This window comes from Bos indicus x Bos taurus, chromosome 24 (genome assembly GCF_003369695.1).
Source record: "Bos indicus x Bos taurus breed Angus x Brahman F1 hybrid chromosome 24, Bos_hybrid_MaternalHap_v2.0, whole genome shotgun sequence".
NCBI lineage: Eukaryota > Metazoa > Chordata > Mammalia > Artiodactyla > Bovidae > Bos > Bos indicus x Bos taurus.
Window position 1 is genome coordinate 26,310,186 of NC_040099.1, and position 13,292 is coordinate 26,323,477.

General features: G+C 38.8%; 1 protein-coding gene across 2 annotated transcripts in view; it reads left to right on the forward strand.

The window, feature by feature from the left end:
- The window catches only part of DSC3 (desmocollin 3), a 55,104-nt gene extending 42,868 nt beyond the window's left edge, over positions 1-12,236 (forward strand). Inside the window, exons 15-17 of one of the 2 annotated variants that reach the window (XM_027526018.1) lie at positions 6,030-6,287; positions 8,198-8,240; positions 8,323-12,236. In XM_027526018.1, the coding sequence (XP_027381819.1) occupies positions 6,030-6,287; positions 8,198-8,224 (285 nt within the window). In that variant the 3' untranslated portion in view covers positions 8,225-8,240; positions 8,323-12,236. The remainder of the gene's footprint in view (positions 1-6,029; positions 6,288-8,197; positions 8,241-8,322) is intronic. The other variant, XM_027526017.1, reaches the window with a different exon arrangement.
- Positions 12,237-13,292: the final 1,056 nt, after the last annotated feature.

Sequence of the window (13,292 nt, forward strand, 5' to 3'; positions counted from 1 at the left end):
AACTTCAGATCTGAGTTTAAGTCAAAGGCATTCACATGGGGTTACGAGTTGGGTGAAATATCAAAACTGAAAAAGTAAATCTGAAAATCCTTGATGTGGAGAAGGAGTTGCTGATGCCCCATGAGAACAAACTTCAGGGAGGTCCTTGGAGGTGGGTGGGAAGGAACCAAGATCAGAGAGAATGTGAAATGGCACTGTGGGTTCAGGTTTGATTTTAGTTTATTTCCAGTTCCCCTTCACTAGCTTCAAAATATGATCTCTGAACATGTACTTATAATGATTAAATCATGCTATTAAGAGGATTTGATAATAAGAATGTTTTTTTTTGGTAATAGAATTTTACTGTAGCAACAACCTAAGCGGAAAATGTAGGGTAGCAGTGCCACCAAATGGCTACTTTTCAGTTCTCTTTACTTGTATTTTTTTCCTTAGGCAGTGAAATAAGATATATGGATCTATTTCAGATTCAGTAAATCATCTGAACTTGAAAATTCTTGCTTTGATAGAGACTTTGCCTATTAAATATAAAACATAAATTGGTAAGAAGATGACATAATGGTACCTATTTATACTGGGGGTGTTGTCATGAAAGTGAAGGTTTACAATTTGGACTGATACACCAAGATTATGATTTGCTATAACTCAAATTCTCCCCAATGACCTGGAGGGTTGATGTGCAGTTCCACCATTAAGTTAATGTTTAATCAAATCTTTTCCATTTTCAAACATTGTCTTGACTCTGACTCCCCCTAGATCCTTCCGTATTTCTTTTTCTTTGAAACTGATTTTTTTGAGAGAAAGATTTTTACTCAATTTCTCCAAGACTATAGTCCTGTTCACTCAGCACTCTGGAAATTTCCCTGACAAGGATCACCACTGGCCACTTTTTTACTTGACTCTCATGGGTGCTTACTTTATTTGAGCCAGTTCTTACCCTACTTGGATTTTTTCTGCAACATTGACCTTACCCTAATCCTCTCTTAGCTTCAGAGTCATGCCTGTTTAGTTCTATATTATCTCAGTGGTTATTCCAGATCAATTCTGTCACAGCTCTAATTCCTTTATCCACCCCTTAAAACATGATTTTTCTTGTCATTCTATTCTTAGCTTGTTTTCTTTCAGTCTGCAGTTTTCTCTGGATGAGATCACTTACTCCCATGGTTTCAGCTCCTGCTACATGGAAATGACTCCCAGAATTATACTTTAGCTCAGGTCTCTCACCCGAGCTCCAGACCACATTCTCATATACTCATCTCGGATAACCACAGGTTTCTCAAGTTTACCATGTCCAAAACTGACTTGCTCACCCTCCTCTCACCCACAAGTGCATCCTTCATTTCTGTGAATTATGCCGTCTGTCTAGCTGCACAAGCAGGACACATAGGAATAACTCCTGACCTTCCCTGTGCTGCCTCATCCATCTAACCACCAGTAAGCTTTCTATGGAGTCCATCCTCTTCTTTGAATTGTCACTGTTTCTACTTTGGTTTCTATCCTTGTCATTTTTCACCTAGAATTATTCTTGACTTCTCTGATATCCATGACACTAAACTTGTCTCCTTCATATTGTCTTTCACATTGTTGTCTAATATTATTTAGAAAAAATATGTCACTTGGGACTTCCAAGTGGTCTAGTGGCTAAGACTCCACACTCCCAATGCAGGGAGTCCAGGTTGGATCCCTGGTTAGGTAACTAGATCCTGCATGCTGCAAGGAGTTCACATGCTGCAATTAAAGATCCCACATGCCAAAACAAAGATTCCTTTTGCCGCAACTAAGACCTAGTGCTGCAAAAACAAAAGCAAAAAGTCCCCTGCCTGTTATTAATTCCCTATTTTGAGTCCCCATAGTCTTCAAACTCTGACAAAACGTGGCCCACTGGAGAAGAGAATGGAAAACCACTTCAGTATTCTTGCCTTGAGAACCGCATGAACAGTATGAAAAGGCAAAAAGATAGGATACTGAAGGAGGAACTCCCCAGGTCAGTAGGTGTCCAATATGCTACTGGAGATCAGTGGAGAAATAACTCCAGAAAGAATAGAGACAGGGCCAAAGCAAAAACAACACCCAATTGTGGATGTGACTGGTGAGGGAAGTAAAGTCCAATACTATAAAGAGCAATATTGCATAGGAACCTGGAATGTCAGGTCCATGAATCAAGGCAAATTGGAAGTGGTCAAACAGGAGATGGCAACAGTGAACATCGACATTTCAGGAATCAGTGAACTAAAATGGACTGGAATGGGTGAATTTAACTCAGATGACCATTATACCTGCTACTGTGGGCAGGAATCCCTTACAAGAAACAGAGTAGCCATCATAGTCAACAAAAGAGTTTGAAATGCAGTACTTGGATGCAATCTCAAAAGCGACAGAATGATCTCTGTTCCTTTCCAAGGCAAACCATTCAATATCATGGTAATCCAAGTCTCTGCACTGACCAATAATGCTGAAGAAGCTGAAGTTGAATGGTTCTATGAAGACCTACAAGACCTTCTGGAACTAACATCCCCAAAAGATGTCCTTTCCATTATAGGAGGCTGGAATGCAAAAGTCGGAAGTCAGGAAACACCTGGCTGCTGCTGCTGCTAAGTCACTTCAGTCGTGTCCGACTCTGTGCAATCCCATAGACAGCAGCCCACCAGGTTCCCCCATCCCTGGGAGTCTCTAGGCAAGAACACTGGAGTGGGTTGCCATTTCCTTCTCCAATGCACAAAAGTGAAGAGTGAAAGTGAAGAGTGAAAGTGAAGTCGCTCAGCTGGGTCTGACTCTTAGCGGCCCCATGGATTGCAGCCCACCAGGCTCCTCTGTCCATGGGATTCTCCAGGCAAGAGTACTGGAGTGGGGTGCCATTGCCTTCTCCGAAACACTTGGAGTAACAGGCAAAGTTGGCTTTGAAGTCCAGAATGAAGCAGGGCAAAGGCTAACAGAGTTTTGCCAAGAGAATGCACTGTTCATAGCGAACACCCTCTTCCAACAATACAAGAGAAAACTCTACACCTGGACATCACCAGATGGTCAATACTGAAATCAGATTGATTATATACTTTGCAGCCAAAGATGGAGAAGCTCTATACAGTCGGCAAAAACAAGAATAGGAGCTGACTGTGGCTCAGATCATGAACTCCTTATTGCCAAATTCAGACCTAAATTGAAGAAAGTAGGGAAAACCACTAGACCATTCAGGTATGACCTAAATCAAATCCCTTACAACTATACAGTGGAAGTGACAAATAAATTCAAGTGATTAGATCTGATAGACAGACTGCCTGAAGAACTATGGATGGAGCTTCATGACATTGTACAGGAGGCAGTGATCAAGACCATCCCCAAGAAAAAGAAATGCAAAAAGACAAAATGGTTGTCTGAGGAGGCTTTACAAACAGCTATGAAAAGAAGAGATGCAAAAGGCTAAGGAGAAAAGGAAAGATATATCCATTTGAATGCAGAGTTCCAAAGAATAGCAAGGAGAGATAAGAAAGCCTTCCTTAGTGATCAGTGCAAAGAAATAGAGGAAAACAATAGAATGGAAAAGACTAGAGATCTCTTCAAGAAAATTAGAGATATCAAGGGAACATTTTATACAAACATGGGCACAATAAAGGACAGAAATGGTATGGACCTAACAGAAGCAGAAGATATTAACAAGAGGTGGCAAGAATACACAGAAGAACTGTGCAAAAAAGATCTTCACAACCCAGATAATCACGATGGTGTGATCACTCATCTAGAGCCGGACATCCTGGAATGTGAAGTCAAGTGGGCCTTAGAAAGCATCACTATGAACAAAGCTAGTGGAGGTGATGGAATTCCAGTTGAGCTCTTTCAAATCCTGAAAGATGATGCTGTGAAAGTGCTGCACTAAATATGCCAGCAAATTTGGAAAACTCAGCAGTGGCCACAGGACTGGAGAAGGTCAGTTTTCATTCCAATCTCAAAGAAAGGCAATGCCAAAGAATGCTCAAACTACCACACGATTGCACTCATCTCATATGCTAGTAAAGTAATGCTTAAAATTCTCCAAGCCAGGCTTCAATAGTACATGAACCGTGAACTTTCCAGATGTTTAAGCTGGATTTAGAAAAGGCAGAGGAACCAGAGATCAAATTGCAAACATCCATTGGATCATCGAAAAAGCAAGAGAGTTCCAGAAAAACATCTACTTCTCCTTTATTGACTATGCCAAAGCCTTTGACTGTGTGGATCACAATAAACTGTGGAAAATTCTGAAAGAGATGGGAATACCAGACCACCTAACCTGCCTCCTGAGAAATCTGTATGCAGGTCAGCTAGCAACAGTTAGAACTGGACATGGAACAACAGACTGGTTCCAAATAGAAAAAGGAGTACGTTAAGGCTATATATTGTCATCCTGCTTATTTAACTTATATGCATAGTACATCATGAGAAATGCTGGACTGAATCAAGCCCAAGTTGGAATCAAGATTGCCTGGAGAAATATCAATAACCTCAGATATGCAGATGACATCACCCTTATGGCAGAAAGCAGAGAAGAGCTATAGAGCCTCTTGATGAAAGTGAAAGAGGAGAGTGAAAAAGTTGGCTTAAAACTCTGCATTCAGAAAACTAAGATCATGGCATCTTGTTCCATCACTTTATGGCAAATAGATGGGGAAACACTGGAAACAATGACAGACTAATTTTTGGGGGCTCCAAAATCACTGCAGATGGTGACTGCAGCCATGAAATTAAAAGACACTTGCTCCTTGGCAGAAAAGTTATGACCAACCTAAACAGCATATTAAAAAGCAGAGACATTACTTTGCCAACAAAAGTCTGACTAGTCAAAGCTGTGGTTTTTCCAGTAGTCATATATGGATGTGAGAGTTGAACTATAAGGAAAGTTGAGTGCCAAAGAATTGATGCTTTTGAACTGTGGTGTTGGAGAAGACTCTTGAGTGTCCCTTGGACAGTCCATCCTAAAAGAAATCACTCCTGAATATTCATTGTAAGAACTGATGTTGAAGCTGAAACTCCAATACTTTGGCCACCTGATGCAAAGAGCTGACTCATTTGAAAAGACCCTGATCCTGGGAAAGATTGAGGGCAGGAGGAGAAGGGGATGACAGAGGATGAGATGGTTGGATGGCATCACCAACTTAATGGACATGAGTTTGAGTAAACTCTGGGAGTTGGTGATGGACAGGGAAGCCTGGTGTGCTGCAGTCCACGGGCTCACAAAGAGTCAGACACGACTGAGCAATTGAACTGAACTGATAGTCTTCAAGATTTTCTAAAAAATTTTAGCATAGCCTTTTATGACCTCTCCAGCTTCTCTCTGTCTCTCTAAACATCTGTGGTAACCATTCTCAACAGGCTGTAATTGAGAACCCTCGAGGAAGTCTATTTGTGTTTGCATCTAGATCTTCTTGCAGATAATGTATTCTCCCATTTCCAATAGGAGTCCCTCGGCTTGGAGTTTCCCCAGTATGTCCCACTTAGTTTCTCTGAGCTTGAATTTTCATACTCTTCCTCTGTCCCTCTAGCATTCTGTGTTCACGTATGTGGTGGTGTAGTCACTAAATCATGTCCGACTCTTGTGATCCCATGGTCTGTAGCCCACCAGGCTCCTCTGTCCATGGGATTTCCCAGGCAGGAATACTGTAGTGGGTTGCCATTTCCTTCTCCAAGAAATATTCTCAGCTGAGGGACTGAACCTGGGTGCCCTGCATTGTAGGAAGTCTCTCGATTGCACAAAGATTCTTTACCAACCGAGCCACCAGGGAAGCCCTCTGATGTGTTCACCTATACATCATGGTAATCATTTTCCTAGAGTAATTGTTTTTCTGTTTCATTGGAGTAAGAGCTCATTGGGGCCACTGAGGGACCATGTCTCTATTTTTGCATCCTGACTGGGCACACAATTGAAAATGATGAATGTCTGTTGAATGAATGAATAAATGAATAAAAAATTTAGAAGTAAACAAGCTTTCTCCTTTGCCTCCTTTTGACTTTACTTTGAATCCATTTTCAACGGATATGAATTGTCTTCTTTTATTTTTTTTCAGTGTTCTGCCAATGGGTTTATGACCCAGACAGTCAACAACGCTAACCAGGGCTTTTGTGGCACTATGGGATCTGGAGTCAAAAACGGAGGGCAGGAAAGCATTGAAATGGTGAAAGGAGGACAGCAGACACTGGAGTCGTGCCGCGGGGCTGGGCATCATCACACCCTGGACTCCTGCAGAGGAGGCACTGTTGAGGTGGAGAATTCCAGATACACTTACTCCGAGTGGCAAAATTTCACTCAACCCCGTCTTGGTGAAGTGAGTTTCCCTGAGCATTCTGTCTCTACAATTTAAATGTCCCAGTGGAGAACTTTAGGAAATTGAGATTAACATCTATTTTCAGAAACTTCTTTTTTGTATTCTCCAATGTATCTTTTCTCTCTCACTCTCTGGCTATTTTTGCCCCTGCTCTATGATTTTATTTCATTACTTAAGTTAAAAGATTTTATTTCATCTGTCACATTTCTCTTAATTTCTAAAATCTCATGAAAATTGGAGGAGTCTACTCTTCCTCACTAAAGTTACATTTCACTTTTAGGTGTGTGTTTATCTCACAAACTCTTTTCATATAGAAAAATAGAGGGGGAAATCTCATTCTTCACAATTACAAAAATCCCCAAGTCAATTCTGCATCTCTCTGTGAAAGCAAAGCATCTGTACAGAATTCTAGAATGAAAATGAAATAATATGATCTGTCTGAACCATTTTTTTTTCATGTAAAAGCACCATGCAAATTAGCCAGGACCCTCTGTCCATGGGATTCCCCAGGCAAGAATATTGGAGTGGGTTGCCATTCCCTTCCCCAGGGTATCTTCCCGACCCAGGGATCGAACCCTGGTCTCCTACATCACAGGCAGATTCTTTACCATCTGAGCTACCAGAGAAGCCCATAATGAGCTATGCACCATCCAAACGTTTAGTGGTTGCTAATCAGAGGAAAGCAAGGATGTAAAAGATATGAAGTTCAGTAAGGGATTTTCAGTCATGGCAGCACCTCAGAATTCACTGGGGAGCTTTTAAACAGTGCTAATGCTGTGCTTCACATTGAATGATTCTGATTTAATTGGTTTGGCTTTTCTTTCTTTTTTATTTCTAATCTCCTCTAAGATTCAAATGTGCAACCTGAGTAGAGAGCCACTGGATTAAGTATTCTTTCTGGTATTGAGTTAATCTCGTTTCTGTTTCTAGACAGCCAGTAACCATATGAGATCAGGTTGACTGAGGAGGAGCAAAGCTTAAGAAACACTCTTAGAGGTGTTCTCCAATGTATGTGTCTATAATGGGATGTGATGCTAAAACGGTCATAAAGAGACACTTGCTAACATAAGCCAGGGAAGTATGTGCTGGTTTTGAGAAGGGACAGGTACACTGGTGAGAAAGGGAGGGAGTTCATGAGTCTGACAAGTTCACAGACAGACTAGTGACAGCCAGCCAGGAAAAATATGGCTGATTACTTGGCCTCTATTCTGGCCCACTTTTTACAGTGTAGGTTATCTTGATTATCTTTAAATTTCACTGAAAATTTGTGCATCTTTTTATCTTGCTGTGTTTTGGCTCTCTTGGAAACTTGATTCTGAAGACAGTGTTGTAATCCTTACCCACATTATTTCTGCATAAAATAGCAATTTTAGTTGATGTTGATTGAACATTTACTATGTGCTGGCTGTTTAATAAGAGTGTTTTTCATGCATTATTATTTTGTCATTTAATTATGATCCAGTGAGATAGTCATTCTCTGTATTCTTATTTTAGAAATCAGGAAACTGAGGCTTAAAGATGTTCAGTAACTTGCTCAAATTCATATAGCTAGTTGACAAACTAAGCTATAACTCCAGATCAGGACTGTTTAACTATTCAAGCTCAAATTCCAAATAACTATGCATATTATCACCATTTTGTGGTGATACAAAATTTAGGGATAAGAATTTAATCTTAAATTTTTAAGATTTAAAATTTATTAAATTAAGCCTTAATTTAATAATAATTTGTGCTTAATAATTAAATGAAATATTAATTCATATTTTAAATATTACATTAGTAATTTAAATATACTTCAATATAACGTGCATACCTTTTTTTAATTTGTATGGGTTACTAGAAATGTAGAATGTACTGACTTTGTGGTATGGCTGTGATATAGACCAACCATGTGCATTTTTTGTATGTAGGAATCCATTAGAGGACACACTGGTTAAAAATTAAACATAAAAGGTAAATAAAAATAAATTTTATGTTTATCGGTTTCAGTGTGTTTGAAACAATATTACAATCCCTTTTTTTGTTTCTTTTACAGAAATTGCATCTGTGTAATCAGGACGAAGAGCACATGCCATCACAAGATTACGTCCTTACGTACAACTATGAAGGAAGAGGGTCTCCAGCCGGTTCTGTGGGTTGCTGCAGTGAAAAGCAGGAAGAAGACGGCCTTGACTTTTTAAATAATTTGGAAGCCAAATTTGCTGCCTTAGCAGAAACATGCACAAAGAGATAATGTTACAGTGCTACAATTAGATACGTCTTTGTCAGACATCATCTTTCTAAAAGAGATATTGTAAAATTCAATTTATTTCTATATATCTAGCAATATATAGATATTATGAATATTTATGAATTTTTCTAAATTTTTAAAATTATGCTATCTACTGATTTGTACTTTCAAGCAATTTGCCACTGATTTTTTTAGGAAGTTAAAAATGTTAGAACAGATTTTCCCTCTTTTATTACTGAGTAAATAGTCAACCAGGAAATCTCATGCTATAGCATTGGATTTAAGGTCTATAAAGGACCATCTCTCATTTACAAATATGTTTTCAGTAAATGCATTGGTTAAATATTAGTCCAACAGTAGAAACTTGTACTTGAATGAATATAGTAGAACAGCTTTCTGGACTAGAAATTCCATTTTTGCTCCACGGACCTTTCCCTGAGATTCAGGACTACTCTTGGTAACTTGTCAGTAATGAAAATTTTACTGAGAAAAAGTTGCTTTTCTCCTCTTGAGAATTGTACTTTCATATTTTCATTTGCATGTTTAGCACATGTGGCTCTTTATTTTTCTACTGACAGTAGTCATTTGCAATTAGAGTACCTTATTTTTAGATGGACTGTGATTATGCCATAGAGTCAATCTGAAGAAACACTCCCTTTGTAGTTATGGTAGCAATGAGTATTAACAGGCATTTCTATTTACTACTATTTTCAAATAAAATACATTGTTCCTCATTAAAGCAGGTAAATACTACACAGTGCTAGAAAGAATCAAACAAATATAGGGAAGGAAACTTAAACCTTAGGTGCAATTTAACATCTTCCAAGATGTTGCTTAAATTAGTGCTTCTCAAATTCGTTCATGTGCTAGAACCTCTGGAAAGCCTTGTAAAATTCCCCAAGGCAAGGATGTTTAAACTTTAAATAATTAGCATCTACTCTTATGATAAACCTAATATCACATTATTGTATACTTACTTCAAATTGGGGCTGGTGCACTGGGACGACCCAGAGGGAGGGTATGGGGAGGGAGGAGGGAGGAGGGTTCAGGATGGGGAACACAGGTATACCTGTGGCGGATTCATTTCGATATTTGGCAAAACTAATACAATATTGTAAAGTTTAAAAATAAAATGAAATTTAAAAAAATAGACAACAAATAATAGGTATCACCAGTTGAAAAAAATTTTGAAAGAAAATACTTAAGGTTAAATTAATTTAAAAATTTTGCAACTATGAAGAACTGGGACCTACCCCCCACCCCGACTCTTGCCAAAAAAAAGAAAAAATTCTTTATTTGACTTTGGAGGCAGATTTGTTGAGTTAGCCCAGGAGGTAGCAATGTTCTATAGTAGCACTGTTCTGCACATACTGCTAACTGCTGTCGCTTCAGTCGTGTCCAACTCTGTGCGACCCCATAGACGGCAGCCCACCAGGCTCTGCTGTCCCTGGGATTCTCCAGGCTGGAGTGGGTCGCCATTTCCTTCTCCAATGCAGGAAAGTGAAAAGTGAAAGTGAAGTTGCTCAGTTGTCTCCGACTTTTAGCGACCCCATGGGCTGCAGCCTACTAGGCTCCTCCGCCCATGGGATTTTCCAGGCAAGAGTACTGGAGTGGGGTGCCATTGCTTTCTACAGTTCTGCACATATATATCATTTATTGATTAATAGTTGTATAACCATTAATCAATGCAACATCTAAAACAAAGTGAAAAAGCAAAGGAGAAGATATTACTTTTAACGGTGGCTGGGGTATGGTGTGTCCTCTGATAGGAATACAGGGTCTAAAAAATAGAACTTATGTTTGGTTCTTAGGTGCTGCATGATAACTAAGCATATCAGGAGATAGTTATGTACATTTATGTAATGTTTAATATCGTATACAGCTAATTAAGCTTTTTTGGTTTCAGTGGAAAGAGGGGGATTAGGTGAAACTGTAGATTTGCTTTTTGGTCTCTTTTCTTATCCACGAACTGGGAGCAAACCTGACTGGCTAAGTTTCCCTCCAGCTAAGGCTCCTTGACTTCCGGTGGCAGGTTTCCAGAGATGAAATGTTTTTTTGTGGTGCTAATATTAAAAACTTCTTTTAACCTAATTCTGGTAAAAATAAATCTTCTACCACCATTTTCTTTATGTCTCCCACAGATCAACACTTTGAAAAGTTTAGAGCCAAATAATCATGTTCTCTCAGTCAGATTTTAACAGGTAAAGGGAGCTAGGGGTTGGGGGAGGGCATGAAAATTTTACATAAGTGAGTTGTGACTGTCCTAAGATCCCAAATCTATCACTTCTGCAGTGGGTTCTAATCTGGAAACTATAAAATGTCATTTTCCTAATCACTACCCTGTTTTATTTATTAAAAAAAATTTTTTTTTTGGATGTGGACCTCTTTTAAAGTCTTTATTGAATTTGTTACAATATTGCTTCAGTTTTATGTTTTGATTTATTTGGCCACGAGGCATATGAGATCCTACTTCCCCTACCAGGCTTTGAACCTGCACCGCCTGCTTTGGAAGGCGAAGTCTTCACCACTGGATCGCCAGGGAAGTCCCCCACTGCCAGGTTTTAAGGAGACATAGGCATGAATCAAGGAAATCAGCCATCAGGCCCACTTTCTTTCATCTCTCTCCCAACCTTGTCAGTAACACTTACCCAGCAAATACTTCAGGCTATCAATCACACTTTAGTATGAATTACACTTTTTATGAGTTTGCTTTATTAAAATTTTTAAAATAATAGAAGAATTAAGAATTTTGAATTCATGAAAGAAAAAGATCATGTGGTCATTTAGGAACACAGGGAACTCCAGGAGAGAGCATGCCTTAGTGGGTATTTGCTCGTAGAGGAACATGAAAACCCAGGCCTTCAAGGGCAAAGAGAGAGGCCACCAAAAGGACATGAGTGGGAGTAAAAGCAACATTGTTTGCTTCTTAAATTGTCCTAGGACAGGCCCTTTCTTCCCCTTTTTTTCCTTAGGCCAGTGGCAGCTGCCATTTGGTTTTGGTGAAGTATCACTGAAGTGTCATCAAGCCTTTCTCTAAGCCTCACCTTATATAGAGTGTGGAAACAAGAGAGCTGACTGCCTGCTGAGTCTGAAGGCGTTTTCAGGACTGGCCGAACTGGTTGTGCAGGACAAACTCAGCGTTCATGGGAGTCGTGGGATTTCTTATGGCTCTCTGGGTGGGTCTCTCTAAGATAGCAGGTCTTCCATTGAACGGGTGTCTGTGAATTTGATGCTCCATTTTCTGTTTTCTAATTTGCTCCTGAAATCTAGCTTCTTAGACATGCTAAAGAGAAGTTTTCCTTTTAAAGCCTTAGTTTTAATGTAAACATTTTTAACAAAGAGTATTCTTCTTTCCTTTTATATGTAAGGTGAAAATTAGGCTATTTTAGTGTGAAAGGATATATCATTTTGAAGCTTTCACTTTTCTTCCAGTGAATGTGCTTGAATTTCTATGGCAATGTACAGATCATTTTTCTTATTTTTGTAAGGAAGCAGCTAACTATCTGTCTAAAAATGCAGTGAGGTTTTGCAACGTTTTTAACAGAGCTTTAATTTTGTTCTTAAAAGAAGTTACTTTGCTTTTAGAGAAGCATAGCAGGTTAAAATAAGCAAACAGTTAATGTGTAAAGCAGTATTTACAGCTATGAGGTGTGTAATAAAGCAATGTTAATTTTATTTCTTGTCTTTGCTGTTTTTAGAGATTAAATTATTCCAAGGTGGTCGTGTTGCAAAATTGTACTTTCTTTTTTTTTCTTTTTTTTTTTTTTATGTCTTAATTTCTTTTATTTAATTTTTAATATAAAAAGCAGGCATAAAATACAATTACAATACTACAAAGATGCAACAGAATTTAAAAAAAACGGGGGGGGGGAAGCGCCACGATTTTTCTTCAAGGGGACAGCTGATCAAATATTTATGATTATCTAAACCACGCAGTTCATAACTTATTACAACCCCAAACAAAACTCATTATTATGGGGAAAGGAATCAAGGAGAGAACCCCCCAAACATAATATCTAGCACTGTCACACAGTGCTTGTTCTTCAAAGTGCTTTACAAACCAACTATGGTATCTTCACAATACAGGGAAACTGACGTCTTATTCCAGGGGAGGAGAGGTGAGTCAGGAGCAGTGTCAACAGAGATCAAGAAACTCAGAAGTGACTTGCTCTCATTGGGTTTTTAAAACATGTTATTTAAAGCATGTTTCCATAAGGTAATATAGTGTCCAGCTTCTCTGTTTTACCACCCAAATCCTGTAATAGATTAACAGCAGCAGCATAACTTCTCAAATTGTGGTTTGGCAACCTAGAGTATTTTTTCTTGAGCATCTACAGATAAACTGGGATAAAGGACAGCCTTCACAGCCAGAATGGTGTAACTCTAGCACAGGTTAATCTCAAAAATAACTCACCTTTATTTTAGATTTATTGGTATACTTATGCTTTAGTTAGATCCAGGGCATTTTAAACTTAGGTTTTTTTTTTTTTTTAAAGTTTGCTTCTAGGTAGCATTTTTTTTAATTAATACTTTTCAACATGCACTAGACAGTCATCCTCAGCAGTAACCCTGGCACCAGTTTTCCTTCTGCTTTGCCTCAGTATTCCCACAAAAGTAAAAAAAACAAAAACAAAAAACAACCCAACTAAGAAAATCCCAGAAAATATACCCTGTTGCTGGTTTCATGTACATACATGAGTGCATGCCCCCATCCAAATGTTTTCTTCCCAACGCTCATTAAATATGACATTGACTTGGTCTAACAACCTGCTTTT